Consider the following 13,494-nt stretch of genomic DNA (forward strand, 5'->3'; position numbering starts at 1 on the left):
CATATAAAGACAGGCCCAACATGACTGATTTCTCTTTCTGCCTCAGGCACCAGTATCTTGGTTGGGCAGTAGTCAGGACAATTTGTGAGGTCCACAGGATGGACTGTGAGCTTTGAGGTTTCTGGGCTATAACAGGAATGAGCTACGAGTGCACAGATTGAATAGTGTTGAGTGAAAGCAGCCAGACACAAGGATTCTATTTACCAAAATACAAACTGGACAGGGCAGCACGTGCCCCGGAGAAAGCAGTGGCCAGAGTGGGGCCTCAGGGGGCTGCTGATGTTATGAGTTGGGTGCTGGTATGTGACTGCACTCAACTTGTAAATTCATCAAGCTGCACAGTACGATGCCTGCAGTCTTCTCTGTGTATGTTATGCTTTTAAAAGAATGGAAACTAAATAAAACAGCCAGCATGTGGCTCTGTCAGGAATCCCTCCCCATCACAGTTTGGTGACATTGCTCCCAGAGGCAGAATCCTGAATCCAGGAGATGGGAAATGAGGCTGAAGACCCTTGAAAGGAGGCCTGGCACTGGAAGGAGGGGTGAGGACATCGAACAGTGGGACTTTATTACCCCAGAGTGTGCAGCTCCCACCCCCTGACGGTAAAAGGAAAATCAGGCACAGAGCACAAAAAAGCACGAGTTGAACGAGGTTCCCAAACACGTGTGCATGTGTTAACAGCCCTGTCCCTGTGTAGGTGGAGCTCGTGAGGGGCAGGGGTCCAGGACTGTTCCCTATGGGGACTTGTCACTGCCTCAGGGATTAGGGTCCCCCAGCAACATCAAATACATGGGTGGGAGACACGTGAAGGTCCTGCCAGCTCCCACTTCTGGGTTCAAGATGCAAGGCCAGTTTTGGCTTCCTCCAAGCGCATTAAAGGAAAGGTGGGTGGAGGTGCGGGAGCTGCTGGAGTGGGCACTGCAAACGCTGGTGGAGAACCCAGCGGGGGGCAGACGGGATCTTGCTGCAGAATTCTTCCAAATTTGCTGTAGGTTTGAAAACGTTCATAATAAAATGGGAAAGATTCCAGCAATAAAGGAGGGGACAAAAGATAAGACAAAATTGGGAGGGAGGACCTCGTAGTCCAGGTACCCCAGTCTTGGAGGCATTGAAATCATCTGAGGGGTTAACACACACACACATAAAACACCCCCCACAGATATGCATACATGTACACACACCCGACAGAGAACACACACACCCATACCCCAAAGATACATGCAGGCACACAAATATACATGCACATACACCCCCTGAGATATACATACACACACACCCCCACCCCCACCCAGGCCCCTGACTCAGTAAGGTTCAAAGCTTCCCTGATGACTGTGATGTGCACTAAAAATGAAAAGCCTTTGCAGTGAGATGTGGATGCCTCTGACCTCGGTCAAAGCTGTGTGACTACACCAAAGGTCAGGAACCCTCATGTCCAGCAGGTACCATGTGCCAGGCTCTGCCCTCCAGTCCTCACATGCTCCTTGAATTGGATACAACTATAATTCCCATTTAAAAATAAGGAAACAGCTGCCCACTGCAGTCTCTTCAACAGGACCAGAGAAGACGGTGTGGAGAGAAAAAGCCAATAACTCCGACCTGCAAGCCCCACCCTCCATCCCCTTCAGGGGATGGCTTGGAGCCACCTGCTTCCTTCCACTCCCCCCAGCCCATTTACCCCCAGTCCCGAATGCCTGCCTGGTCCCTTGGGGGGTCAGGGTTGGGGTGGGGGGGTCTAACTGTGTTCTAACTTGAGGGGTGGTTGTTCTCTTTTTCACGGGTTTCTTGAGAGAAGGGACTGGGTCTCACCCACATGCACCCAGACATGGTATCTGATGCACAGCAAATACTCAGCAAATGAGCAAATTCTGAATAAAAACGGGCGCTGTATGGGGAAAGGAGGCAAGAGGAGACCCTTGGTGAGCTGCTGCCAAATCCCCTGGGAAGAAGGGAGAGTCAATTTGCCTCAGGGGCCACGAGTGACACCAGATGAACTCAAGGACAACCAGACATCCCCTCAGGGCTGAGAGTCTCGAGCACTGTTCACAGTGAAAGGCTGAGAACCCGCTATCAAGGAGTGCACGCTAAGAAAAACAGACTCAAGACAACAACACTACAGAGAAGACATCTTTAAGAGCTGACTGTTTCATAATCTAACTTTAAATAACCCCTGGTTGGAGCAATCTTTTAAGCTTCTGGCTAATAAATCTTCTCCCAGGTGGGTGAGGGCTGTCTCTGACACCCAAACAGGGGCTTTGAAGGCCAGGTGGCCAGAGAAACAGCTGCAGGGACCAAGCAGGATGCCCTGGGTAGGGGGGGAAATGGGACTCACCCGAAATGCTGTGCCTTCTTCGATGATGGTCGGCAGCTGGGAGAGACAGATGTCCACGGCCAGGTCCCAGGCTTGCCTGGAGAGAGAGCAGACAGGGACCCACGAAGCATTACTGACAGGCTCACCCACAGGGGCCCTGACAGCAGAGGAGCCCGTGAGCGGCTGAGTCAGGGTGGAGCTGCCAGTGGGGGGCACAGGAGGCGAGGAACTCTTGGCTGGCAGCACTAAAGCCATTTTGTTGATGACAGCTTTTCTCTTCAAATTAAAAGGAGAAAGAGCTCAGGAAAAATAAAGGGACTTGTCCACGTTCTAACTACACAGCTTCTGCCCCAACTTGAGCCCACCTAATGTGGCAGTTGGGGCTCTGGGTGGCCAGACTGGGGCAGCATCACACACAAACTGGCCATGAAAGGCTGTGGTCAGGCTGAGGCGCTTCACCAGAGACAGGGCAGGTGGGGCTGGGAGAAAGGGTCTCCCTTGGCCCACCCACAGCTAGAACTGCCCCCTGTCCTTGTGGCCGCTGCACCCCTCTGTGGGTAGTGGGAACCTGTGTGCAATGCAAACCACTGGGGATGAGATGGGTGGTGCCTTGTATGCGGGGAGGCAGCAGCCTCCCGATGGCTGGGCTTGGTCACCTTTTCCAGCTTCCTGTGGTGCTGGACCTGGCTCCACCCACTACAAGATGTGCAAGACAAGGCCACATTGACTGGGTCATGGCATCACCTCCCAAGGGTCAGTTTCACCGCCTGTGAGGTGGGCTAGTGATTGTGTCTCCTGCACAGGGTCCTGTGAAGACCTCAGCAGGTGGATGACATCGAGGGACATATACAGAGGCCTGCTGTTTCCTGGCAACAGCCAACATTGACTCTAAAGTGGACACAAACAAGTCTCTTCCTTTCTCTGTGGTCTCAATCTGAGCGTGGATTCCCAAGGATATAAAGATTCTCTGACTCAGACTTCCCTTTCTTTTAGAAATGTGCTCCTCTTGGAAGTGATGGTCTGAACATGGGGTTTTGTTTCTGGTATGGCAATCTCCTCCTACTACAATGCCCTGACACATACAAGGATTCCACGTTAGGTTTATTTAGACTAATAACTGCCTGTTTGTGTGCAAGAGGGTTTTCTCATGGGTCTTCATAAATGGTCAAAATAGGAACAAAAAAGGAAAATATCCAGAAAAACAAAATGGAAGTTGAACAGCAAGACTAGAAAACTCTTTTTCAAGTATATGGAATATCTTTCTTTTGCCCAGACTGGCCCCTTCTGCACAAGCCTGCCCTTCCCCCTCCAATCTAATTAAGAGGCAATCAGGAGATAATCAAAAGTGCCTCAAAGTACGGGCAATAAATAGCTCCCATATGCTCAATAAGTGCCCAGCCTGCAGGCGAGATGGTTATTCTGTGGCATTGAGGGAGCCGCTTACTCTTTGTTAAGACAGAAGCAAAGTCAATTATTGTAATTAAGCTCTATGAAGATTCATTGAATTTAATCAAATTAAAAGTTTCAACTTCAGGAGTTAGAAGAAGAAAAGTGAGCACCAGATGGGGGAGGTGCTGTGGGCAGGGAGGTCTGGGGCAATTGGTGGTCTTGATACAGCCACTTCACTGTAGGGGGCACCAGGAAACTGCGCCTTCTGTACAGCAGGCTTCCATGCCTTCTTCCAGAACCATCTCCTCAAATTCAGGAGGCAAGAATTGTAAACTGTTAATAATATTCCTGCTGGGGTGTCCTAGACAAAGTATCAGAAACTAGGCTGCCCTGGTGAGACCAACAGCCCTCAGACCTCTCCAAGGAGCGAAACAAAACCCGACGAAGCTGCAGCAGGCCCTGGGCGACAATCGTCTGAGGAGTGTGGGCTGTCTGGCCTGCCACCTCCTAAGGGCTGGCCCCAACCTGGGTCCAGCCACTGAGGAGGGTCGAGTCCTCTGCCAGCTGCACATTTCTGTGCCAGAAAAGCAGCTCAGAGGAGACTCCTGGCCTGAAAGGAAAGAGGTGTCTTGCCTGCTTCACCGGGAGCGAGGAGGGGCCATGTCTGCAGGGGCACAGCTGCCTAAGTGAGAAGGGATGGGGACAAGGGGCTCCGTTCAAGGCACTGAGGAGGACAGGGGAGGAAGGAGGATGTGGGGGAGCACTGAAGACCTGCTGGACACCAAGAGGCCAAACAGACTACCAGCATGCAGTGAGGCTGCCGTGAGCCCCAGGCAGGGGCGGGAGAGAGCGGCAGGCTGGCGCTGGGCAAGCCGGTCTCTCTTTGGGGCCTGTGGCTGTTGACTGTACAAAAGGAAAGGGTCAGGCTGAGGACCTCAGAGTTCCCATCAAGCCTTTGATCACACGGCGGCCTTTTCAACAGCACAAAGGTACCCTCTGCTGAGCATCTATTCAGTTGGTTAAAACTGGCTACATTTTCTAGGGTAAAATCAAAACGAACTTGGGAGTCTTAATTTGGGATTCTCACTAAGGGAAAGTGGGAAAGCGAGTCCTTAAAACCCTGGCACCCAGGCGAGCGTGGAACTTGGGAGGTGTCTGCGTTCGCACTTCCCACAGCCCCTGGGACCAGCCGCGCCAGCTGCACCTCCCCCTCCCCGGAGGGAGGACCCCGGGCTCCCCGCCCCCGAGGCTCAGAGCAGCGAGGCCCTGAGCCGTGGGCTGCCGATGAATCACGGCCTAGAGAACGTGCCATCCAGGCAAGAGCTCGGGTTTTCAGGAAACGGGCCTAAGATGGCAGGCACCCAAGGAGTGGGCCGTGAGGAGAGCCTTCCAAGAGCACCCGGCTCCATCTGCACTGATCAGTCAGTCAGCCAGGCTCCCTTGATGGGATGGAACACACAGGTTATTACTGTGGAGGAACGCAAGGTTTCAGGACCTGCTGAAATTGAAAGTGAAAGCGAACGGCTCCCCGATGGCTTCACATCAAAAATTAAACAGGAGCCGGGCGCTGAGCATTTCATCATCGGCGCCCCCAGCCTGAAGCAAAGTGTGAATGTGTATGACTTCGTGTTTTAACCTCAATTTTTGTTAGGCTTTGTTCCCTGCCTCCCCCTGCTGAAAATTCAGCCTCTTCATCACCACCCAAGGAACACAGTAACTAGACAGTAAATTATTTATTAGGAATGCTCTTTCCAACTCCTGGCTGTGCACTCCCTAGGGACGAACAGACTTTGGCCAATTTACCAGGTGGGAGAAAGAGCTGTGGGCATTGTTGTCCAGGGTTTCATCACCTGCATGAGCTCTGCTAAAAGCCCATGGCAATGCTTCACCGTCCAGGAGCCTAGATCTCAGGGGCGGCTGGTGAACCCGAGTGCAGGAGAACATGACCTTTCTGGTTTCCAAGCCTCACACGCTCCTGCCTTTGCATCACAGCTCTCCTACCTCCCCTAAGGACAGGACTGTGAGCTGGATGCCTGCTACCCATGACAGAGATCACACCCCCAGCCTCTGTAGACCAGGTGCCACACACAGCCACTGGGGAGAGTGGAGACCTGTGTCGCTCAAGTGAGCCACTTGGCTATACAGGAAAGAGGATCAAACTCCCATTTGTAAAGCCACTGGATCTGGTATTACCACCTAACCGGTATTCTTGTAAAGCCACTGGATCTGGCATTACCAACTAACCAGTATTCTAACCAGTACCTCTGCCCACTTCCAGGTGAGGAGGGAAAACACCTGGGAGTCTATCCGTCCTAAGCAAGTCAGGGTCCCTTGATGTGGCTGCATGCCGTATGCAGCTGCTTGACCTGGAGTTTATATGAAGTATCTGTGGTCTCTGACTTGGCATGAGACAGTTCTGAATGATTTCACAAATAAATAAAGGTTATCACCCATACTGAGTGGTTTTCTCCTCCCTAGATCTACAACACGGTAGCATGGTCCAACTGGAGGGCTGGTGAAATTCCTAGCCCAAGCGCCACGACCCTCCAGGAGGAGCCGCTGTCCCTCTGATCAGTGGGGAGGCTCATCCTCTGGAGACCCAGGCCATGGTGCTGCTCCTACGGAGAAGCCCCATGCCGAGAGGGTGCAGGCTGCTCTGGTTGGTCCCCATGTCTCAGGGACCTGCCATCTGGCTTCTGATCGACACTTCTCTCTTTCACTGCATGATCATGCTCCTACGAGCATGTTACTTCTTCAATCTAAAGCCTGATTTTATATTCGATTCCAGATCAAAGTAGGTTAATGGTATAATTTTCAACATTTTTAATGGGCTTGACTAACATTTATCTGGCTACAGGCTCAAGCTGGCACTGTTAGGAAGAACCCCATCGGGGGAGGATGTGTTATATGCCTTTCTCCTCCCGTGAAATCTCATCTCCTCTGATTTCTGTATGAAAAGACCTAATTTAGACTTACCTATTTGGCATTTCTCAGAATATAAAGATCGGAAGCCACGATATTAGATTTCAGAAAAAGATCCCCACTTGGAGAACCTTTGGCTGTGGACATGCAGAGCAGGACAGGCCACACCAAGACCTGGGTGAGCAGAGCACCCTGGCCCCACCCCACCTTTAAGCCCTGCACGTGGTTATCAAGTGTTTCAGGGTCCCTGGGCCACCAAGAAGATGTACTCCCAATTTCAAACTCAGGGCATCCCAGCCTGGCCCAGAGTCCCTAGTGGACAGCCCACTGGCTGCATCTGGTACCCAAGCATTTAGTCTGGCCCTCAGAATGTTTTTTTAAAAATGCTATATTAGATACCAACACTTTAGGAAATAATAGATGAGAATACAGGTTTTTGGCTGCTCTTTAAAAGCTGCGGTTGGGGCTCCACGATGCACATGATGCAGCCCGGCTCTTGCCACACCACCGCGCTCCTTGACAACTCCTCCGCCTTTCATTTTGAGGTCTGAAGGCCACCCTCTCTGTGTGTCCCCCCTTCGAAGCCCCGAGGACGTGAAGTGTCTGCCACGGGAGCGAACGAGGGACAGAGATTTCCTACTGCCTGAGGCCCTTCCTTCCACCCCAGTGGGGAACATACTCTGGGTACCAGCCTGCTCTGTACCCTGCATGTTTCTGAAGCCCTCTCTTCACGCCCACACCCTGATGGGGCCCTTCCCATAAGTGGTGGTGGACACGACACCAGGACCCACACAGTCCAACCCTGAGTCTGTGTCTGTGGTGACACGAGGGCCGTGTGTAAGGGCTTGATGCCCACCTGGGAACACACAATGTGTCCAGGCTGGGTCACCAGTGCTTGATATCCAATAGATGCTCAGGCATTACTTCGTACCTTTCCTAGAATGGCTTTTTAATGATCTTTACAATGATCTTGACAAGGCCTCCCGGTGCCCTGTGTATAGTGAGCGTGCAACTACATGCTAAATTAAATTATTGCGGCAATTGGTGTTGCAGTAGCAATCCCATGTATAGTAACAAACACAGGATGGAGTCAAACGCATCTGAGTGATTTCCAATTTAGGGTTTTAATGAGCTCTTTCCACAACATTTAAAAAATATCAAATATCAAATGAGATCAAGTACAGGTACTAATCCTCAGGGAGTTCTACTAGTTACACATTTTTTTTTCATGCAAAGAAGCACCCAATGATTCTTCTGTCTCCAGTTTTTTGTTTTTGACAAGGAATATCTCAACCTTAATGACTTAATTAAAAAAAAATAGCTTTAGTGTTTCAAAGGCTTAAAACATATACATGTAGATTTTTAATTACAGGAGTAATATCTATCAAATTTTAAGAGAGCATTCTCACTCCAATCCTCTGGTCCTGGTATTAACACCATTAGCATCTTGTTATAATTCTACCTAGCCCTCTTGCCCATGCATAACACAGAAGTAATTATATTGCTGATACAGTCTGGTGTTCTGTTTTTGTCATTTAACATATATTTTGCATAATAATAAATAATCTTCATAAAATTTTAAGATGGCTTGTATTTTTTCAAGTATATGTATTTCAATTACATCTTTGTTCTATTAGGTACTAGGGTTGCCTCTGGCTTCCCTTCTTAAAGCTAACATTCTGACAAACAGCTTTCCTTGTCAAAGCCTCTCTGACTGTTTCACCAGTCCCCCTCAGCAACCTGCTTAGTCCTCCTCCTGAACTGAGATGGGCAGATGCAAAGTGGACAGGGCAGCAGGGGCTGGAGTGAAGTGGGAGATGCCAGGGTTCAGAACTGCCAGGTAGGGAATGTGCTGGTCAAGGCTGGACAGTCAGGGGTCAGGCTGCCTCCCCATCCAGGGAGGTGATCCCAGGAACCTTCCCTCACAGCATCCTACACTGATCCCCCTCCGAGTCCATTTCCCATGGACCCCACCATGCAACATCCAGAATTTGCCTAAAAGGGAGGAGGGAGGAGGGAGGGATTCAGGCTATAGACGGTGCTTTGCAGGATGGCAGACCATGCAGCCTGAGGGACTAGACTGTACTCAAGTCCTAGGGAGCTTATCAGCTGCAAAGGGCCCCTGGAGTGTGCAGGCAGGCTGGAACCAGAGAAGCAGAAAGACCCAAAGGTGCATGTATGACTGCTAGCAATTTCACATGCCCCGGGAGACCAGAGGATCTTTCCCTGCATTTATCTGGGCCTCTGTGGGTTGCTTTATTAGCTCACGTTTCTCTGCACAATGAATATATACAAATGAGGATCTGTTTTATGAGGTTCACAGAGAGCTAAACTTGCAGGTGAGAGGGCCATACTCTCAGTTTTTGAGGTGGGCATGGAAATCCATAAGAGAGATGGGCAGGATTATGAGATGCTGCTGTTAGCATTTGCACCTTGTATTAAACAGTATTTATACAAATTCCAGGATTCAGACATGTTCTAAGAGGCCAACACTAGAGAAAGCTCCATGGGGGATGAAGAGACACAGGTGTCACCATTCTGTACTGTGCTCTCCAGGTGCCTGCTCTCCGGGCCCGCTTCTCCTGCTGCCCTCTTCCCTGCCTGTTCTGTCTGCTCTCAGCTCTGGCTCTGGTTCTACTTCTTTTCTCCAGGACCAGACGCTGTTATTACTCTGTGCAGCTGAGCACACCTTAGAAGAGGCAGTTTCACATCCAGAGAAACATGCACACAGAGACGACTGTCCCATGGACTTGCCACGGGGTGGGCAACAAGGTGGAGGGGAGGACTTAGGCTGCTTCTTGCTAAAAGCTGGTGCCCTCTGTCCATCCTGTATTTCTGTCTCCTGGGGATCTGCTTGGCCAGTAGCCCAAGTGACCGTGGTGGCCCAGGAGGCCCTTCACACTGGGTGGCTGGTGTGAGGCCTATTTCCTATGATTTAAATAGTTTTCTATCCATGACTAGACACAACACTGACACTGTTTAGCTCTTTTTCCTTATTCTTTCCTCTTTAATAATACATATTTTATAAAAACCTGGTTCAAAAGTAATAGAACTTAAGGCATCACTTTTTCTTTTTTTAACAGGATAAGGCTGTTTTGAGGATTTCCTCTTTCAGAAATGTGGGTCTTCTAATTATTCATCCTAAGCATTAGAGAGGCTTTTCCCCCGACTCCCGCTCCTAGTTCTAATCATGGAGGGAAGGAAGCTGCATCGGCTGTTCTGCCGGTCTGTTCTCACAGGATCTAAACAGCTGCAGAGCGACTCTTCCGTGGCGGTCTACTCCTGTTCCTCTGTTTCTTCATAACTTGTTCTCTAGTTTATGCTACAAGCTCTTACAATGGATATGGATGAGGCATGTTTTAACTTGATTTCTGTTTACAGTCTGGCGCTTCGGCAGCATAGTGCATCTTGATTTATCTCATACATAAAAATGCTAATTTCTGATATTCCTCAAGTGGATAAGAGGAGGGGAGTGTACCACCTCCTTCTTGGTTCTTGGGGCTTCCAGAGTCAGGGGAAAGTGGTCATGCAAATATTTAAAAAGAAAAAAACCACCACTCCAAATGAACCTGAAAATACACCATAAAGTGGTTTTTGCTGTTGTTCAGTCGCTGAGTTATGTCTGACTCTTTGTGACCCCATGGACTACACAGCACGCCAGGCTTCCCTGTCCTTCACTATCTCCCGGGATTCGCTCAAACTCACGTCCATTGAGTTGGTGATGCCATCCAACCACCTCATCCTTTGTTGCCCTCTTTTCCTCCTGCCCTCAATCTTTCCCAGTATGAGGAAAGTGGTTTTGGGGGCTAAAAAGAAGTGAACTACTCTTCTAAAATATTTTGCATTAGGGTTTCTCCCAGATGGATATAACTAAGACTCATTTTCCTTTGTTACTGCCCCTTTTCAGTACGTCCTCAAACTCTGCTTGTGTCACAAAAGCATGGAAATGAGAAGAAACCAAACGCCTTCAGATATAATGTCTAGATTCAAAACAATTTCCATTAATATTGTTATAATACGGTGCTTACTACTAGCAGTAGTGTAAGGAACAGTAACCCAGTTTTGAAGGAAATTTATAATCAACATAAAAGTGTCATAGAGATCACACTTGTGTGTGTGAGTGTGTGTGTATACATGCATGCATATATGAAATAAGCATGCAAATGACCTGGTCATGAACCCAGCAGTTTTCAATCTCTGGAGCAATCTTGGACACGCTTCATGAACTCAGCTGGCAGTTTCCTTCCTCAGTATGAGCCCTTACAGAGTCAGAAACTCACCCGCAGGCCCTCTCCATCTGAGCCATGAACCACAGTGCCTCTGGAGGCACTGGTCCCGTTCGGCCTTGGACGACCCTCAGAGACACCTGTTCTTCTGCAGGGGACTCAGGCAGAGCTGAGTGCCCGACCCAGGACTCCATGCTTGGAGGCACGTCTTCCTATTTTGCTCAGGTAATTCCCTTACACTTGGACTATCTCAGAAATGGGAGGGACTCCCCTGGTAGTTCAGGGGATGTGGGTTTGATCCCTGGTTGAAGAACGAAGATCCCACACACTGTGGAGGAATTAAGCCCATGTGCCATAACTAAGACCTGATGCAGCCAAATTAAAAAAAAAAAAAAAAAAAAAGAAAGAAATGGAAAAAGCACACTCCTTAGAGAAACTGACACTGGTCCAGCAAGAAACACTTACCACATGGCGTGCATGTACGTGGCGGGTAGGCGTGGACTGCTGACGGGGGTGCAGTTATATGACCTCATGATTCTTTCTGCCAATAAAAAATTTCGAAACAGACTAGCCACCAACAGGTCCTGTCTGAAGAGCTTTTGGAAGAGATCTGAGGGCAGAGAAAAGATAAGAATTTGTCTTCAGTGACTCATGCCCAGCATTTAAATCCAAATATACAAACTTACTTCTATCAGAATTTGCCACAAGCAGGTTGGGACTGACATGCACATTTTCCACTGGCAGTAACCTACATCTGTTACATACGTAACTGGAACAAACAGCAGAACCCAAGCAACTATCAACAGAAAACACAAAGGCTCCTTATACTACAGTAGTAACTGCAGCTGTAAGAAATACGGATGTTCCATGAAGATGAGCCTTGAATCTGCCCTGAAAACACTAAGCGCCAAAGCAGATGCTTCTCTAGATGCTCTTCATCCTCGAAGAACCTCTGGGGTTCCTGCCCTCTCCCGCCCACCTCCTCAGGTTTCTTCACTGAGAGGAACACGGTCATCCCTTCTGACTTCTCTCACATCCCAGGGCCAGAGTCTCCTGACTCCGGGGCAGCAGCCCTCCCGCCAGCCCATGGCCGGGCGCCTCACCCCGAGGAAGCACGTTCCACGCAATCGTGTCCGTGATGGCTGTGAAGATCCAGTTCAGCTCGCCCAGGGGGGTCCTCCTGTCATTCAGCCGCCCGGGAATCCTAGAAAACACAAAATAGCCACAGTGACAGAAACAGGTGATGGAGGCAGGAGGTGGTGGGAAAAGAAGGAGGGAGGGGACAGCACATCAGACCAGGGGTGGGGGAGGCTTGGCCATACTGGGAGGACCTCTGTGCCTCGCTGGGATTTTTGAGACTCCTGGATGTCCAACCTCTCATCTTGAAGTTCAGCTTCCACTGCACTTTCTTCCCCTCCCCATCTGTACAGAAGGAGCAGGTGTGGCCTCTCCAGCACTCATGTGTGACGAAAGGCGTAAAGCAACTCTGACCAGGGGAGCCCCTGGAGCCCTGCAGCTCACCACAGGCTTACTCTCAGCCTCTGGGTGGACTGGCCCTGTACTCTAATCAAGACACTCCTCTTGGGCTGGACACAGGTCACTTCCCAGAAGCCAAGGGTAAAGGCCAGACCTCCTCTGTGGGCCCAGCTCTTCACCACACATTCACCTGTTCAACATCAAACAAACTTACTCAGGCCTAGATTCTGCCTCTTAAGTTCACAGAGCAAGCATCGCTGGGCTGAAAATGCCAGCGGTGAAGACATGAGAGGCAGGCCGGCTGCGGCCCAGGCCTCCCAGTGGGGCATGTGAGGGGAGCTGGGCTTAATTCCCCACCCCCACAGGGAAATTTGAACACAGCAAGACAAAACCCAATGGACAACCAGGCAACACTCTTGAGTGATGCTCCGCTTGTGGCCACTCACATACAACACTTTGGGTGTGTATGGTGGCACAATCCTTCAGGTCTGTATCCTTTCTTCAGTAAGTCTGCTCCTAGGAATCAGTCTTGAACCAGAAATGAAGAATGTGTAAACAAGTTATATTTTTCCAATGTTTTATTTATAACAGTGAAGAGGCAGAAACTACCTATGTGACCAATAATAAAGAAATGATTAATTATGGAACAACCACGATGAAATAACTACAAGTTAGTAAACTGTTGTTTATGAATATTTTAATGATATGGGGAAAAGACTGCTTTGTAACATTAAGTAAAGAAGTGGGACAAATAACCATGCTGACATAATTACACAGAACACCCCCAAGGAAAGCTGATCAGGAGGAAAACCCCGCAGTGAGGCAGTGGCAACACTCTCCCTGCTCACCCGCCTCCTCGCCCTGGCAGCTGGTGGAGACAGGAGTGCGTTCTTGGACGAAGGAAGGTCTGCTGAGGTTTATTTTCAAACTAAGACCAAGGATGTCAGGGGCGTGAACAGTGCCCCTTGAGTAAGGTGAAGTGACACAGCTGAGCCATCGGAGGAGCGGAAGCCACTCTATGTCAGGTGCAGGTCAGTGTGCATTTAGGTGGGTTTTGAAAACCCTCACCTTATGACAATTGCCGGCAGATAATTATAAAACTAGACTCCCACTAAGACCTCCTGAAAATTCTACTGATGTTTTTTCACTAAGCTTATCATGAAATCACAGAC

The 13,494-nt window shown here is 49.6% G+C and overlaps 1 protein-coding gene across 2 annotated transcripts in view; it reads right to left on the reverse strand.

Annotated features, from left to right (window-relative positions):
* RPTOR (regulatory associated protein of MTOR complex 1) overlaps positions 1–13,494 on the reverse strand; it is a 323,749-nt gene that overhangs the window by 90,679 nt on the left and 219,576 nt on the right. For both annotated transcript variants that reach the window (XM_027518037.1, XM_027518038.1), the window contains exons 8-10: positions 11,950–12,050; positions 11,312–11,456; positions 2,331–2,406 (exon numbers count right to left, since the gene is read on the reverse strand). In XM_027518037.1, coding sequence (XP_027373838.1) covers positions 2,331–2,406; positions 11,312–11,456; positions 11,950–12,050 — 322 coding nt within the window. The remainder of the gene's footprint in view (positions 1–2,330; positions 2,407–11,311; positions 11,457–11,949; positions 12,051–13,494) is intronic.

The sequence above is a fragment of the Bos indicus x Bos taurus genome, chromosome 19, assembly GCF_003369695.1.
Source record: "Bos indicus x Bos taurus breed Angus x Brahman F1 hybrid chromosome 19, Bos_hybrid_MaternalHap_v2.0, whole genome shotgun sequence".
Classification (NCBI taxonomy): domain Eukaryota; kingdom Metazoa; phylum Chordata; class Mammalia; order Artiodactyla; family Bovidae; genus Bos; species Bos indicus x Bos taurus.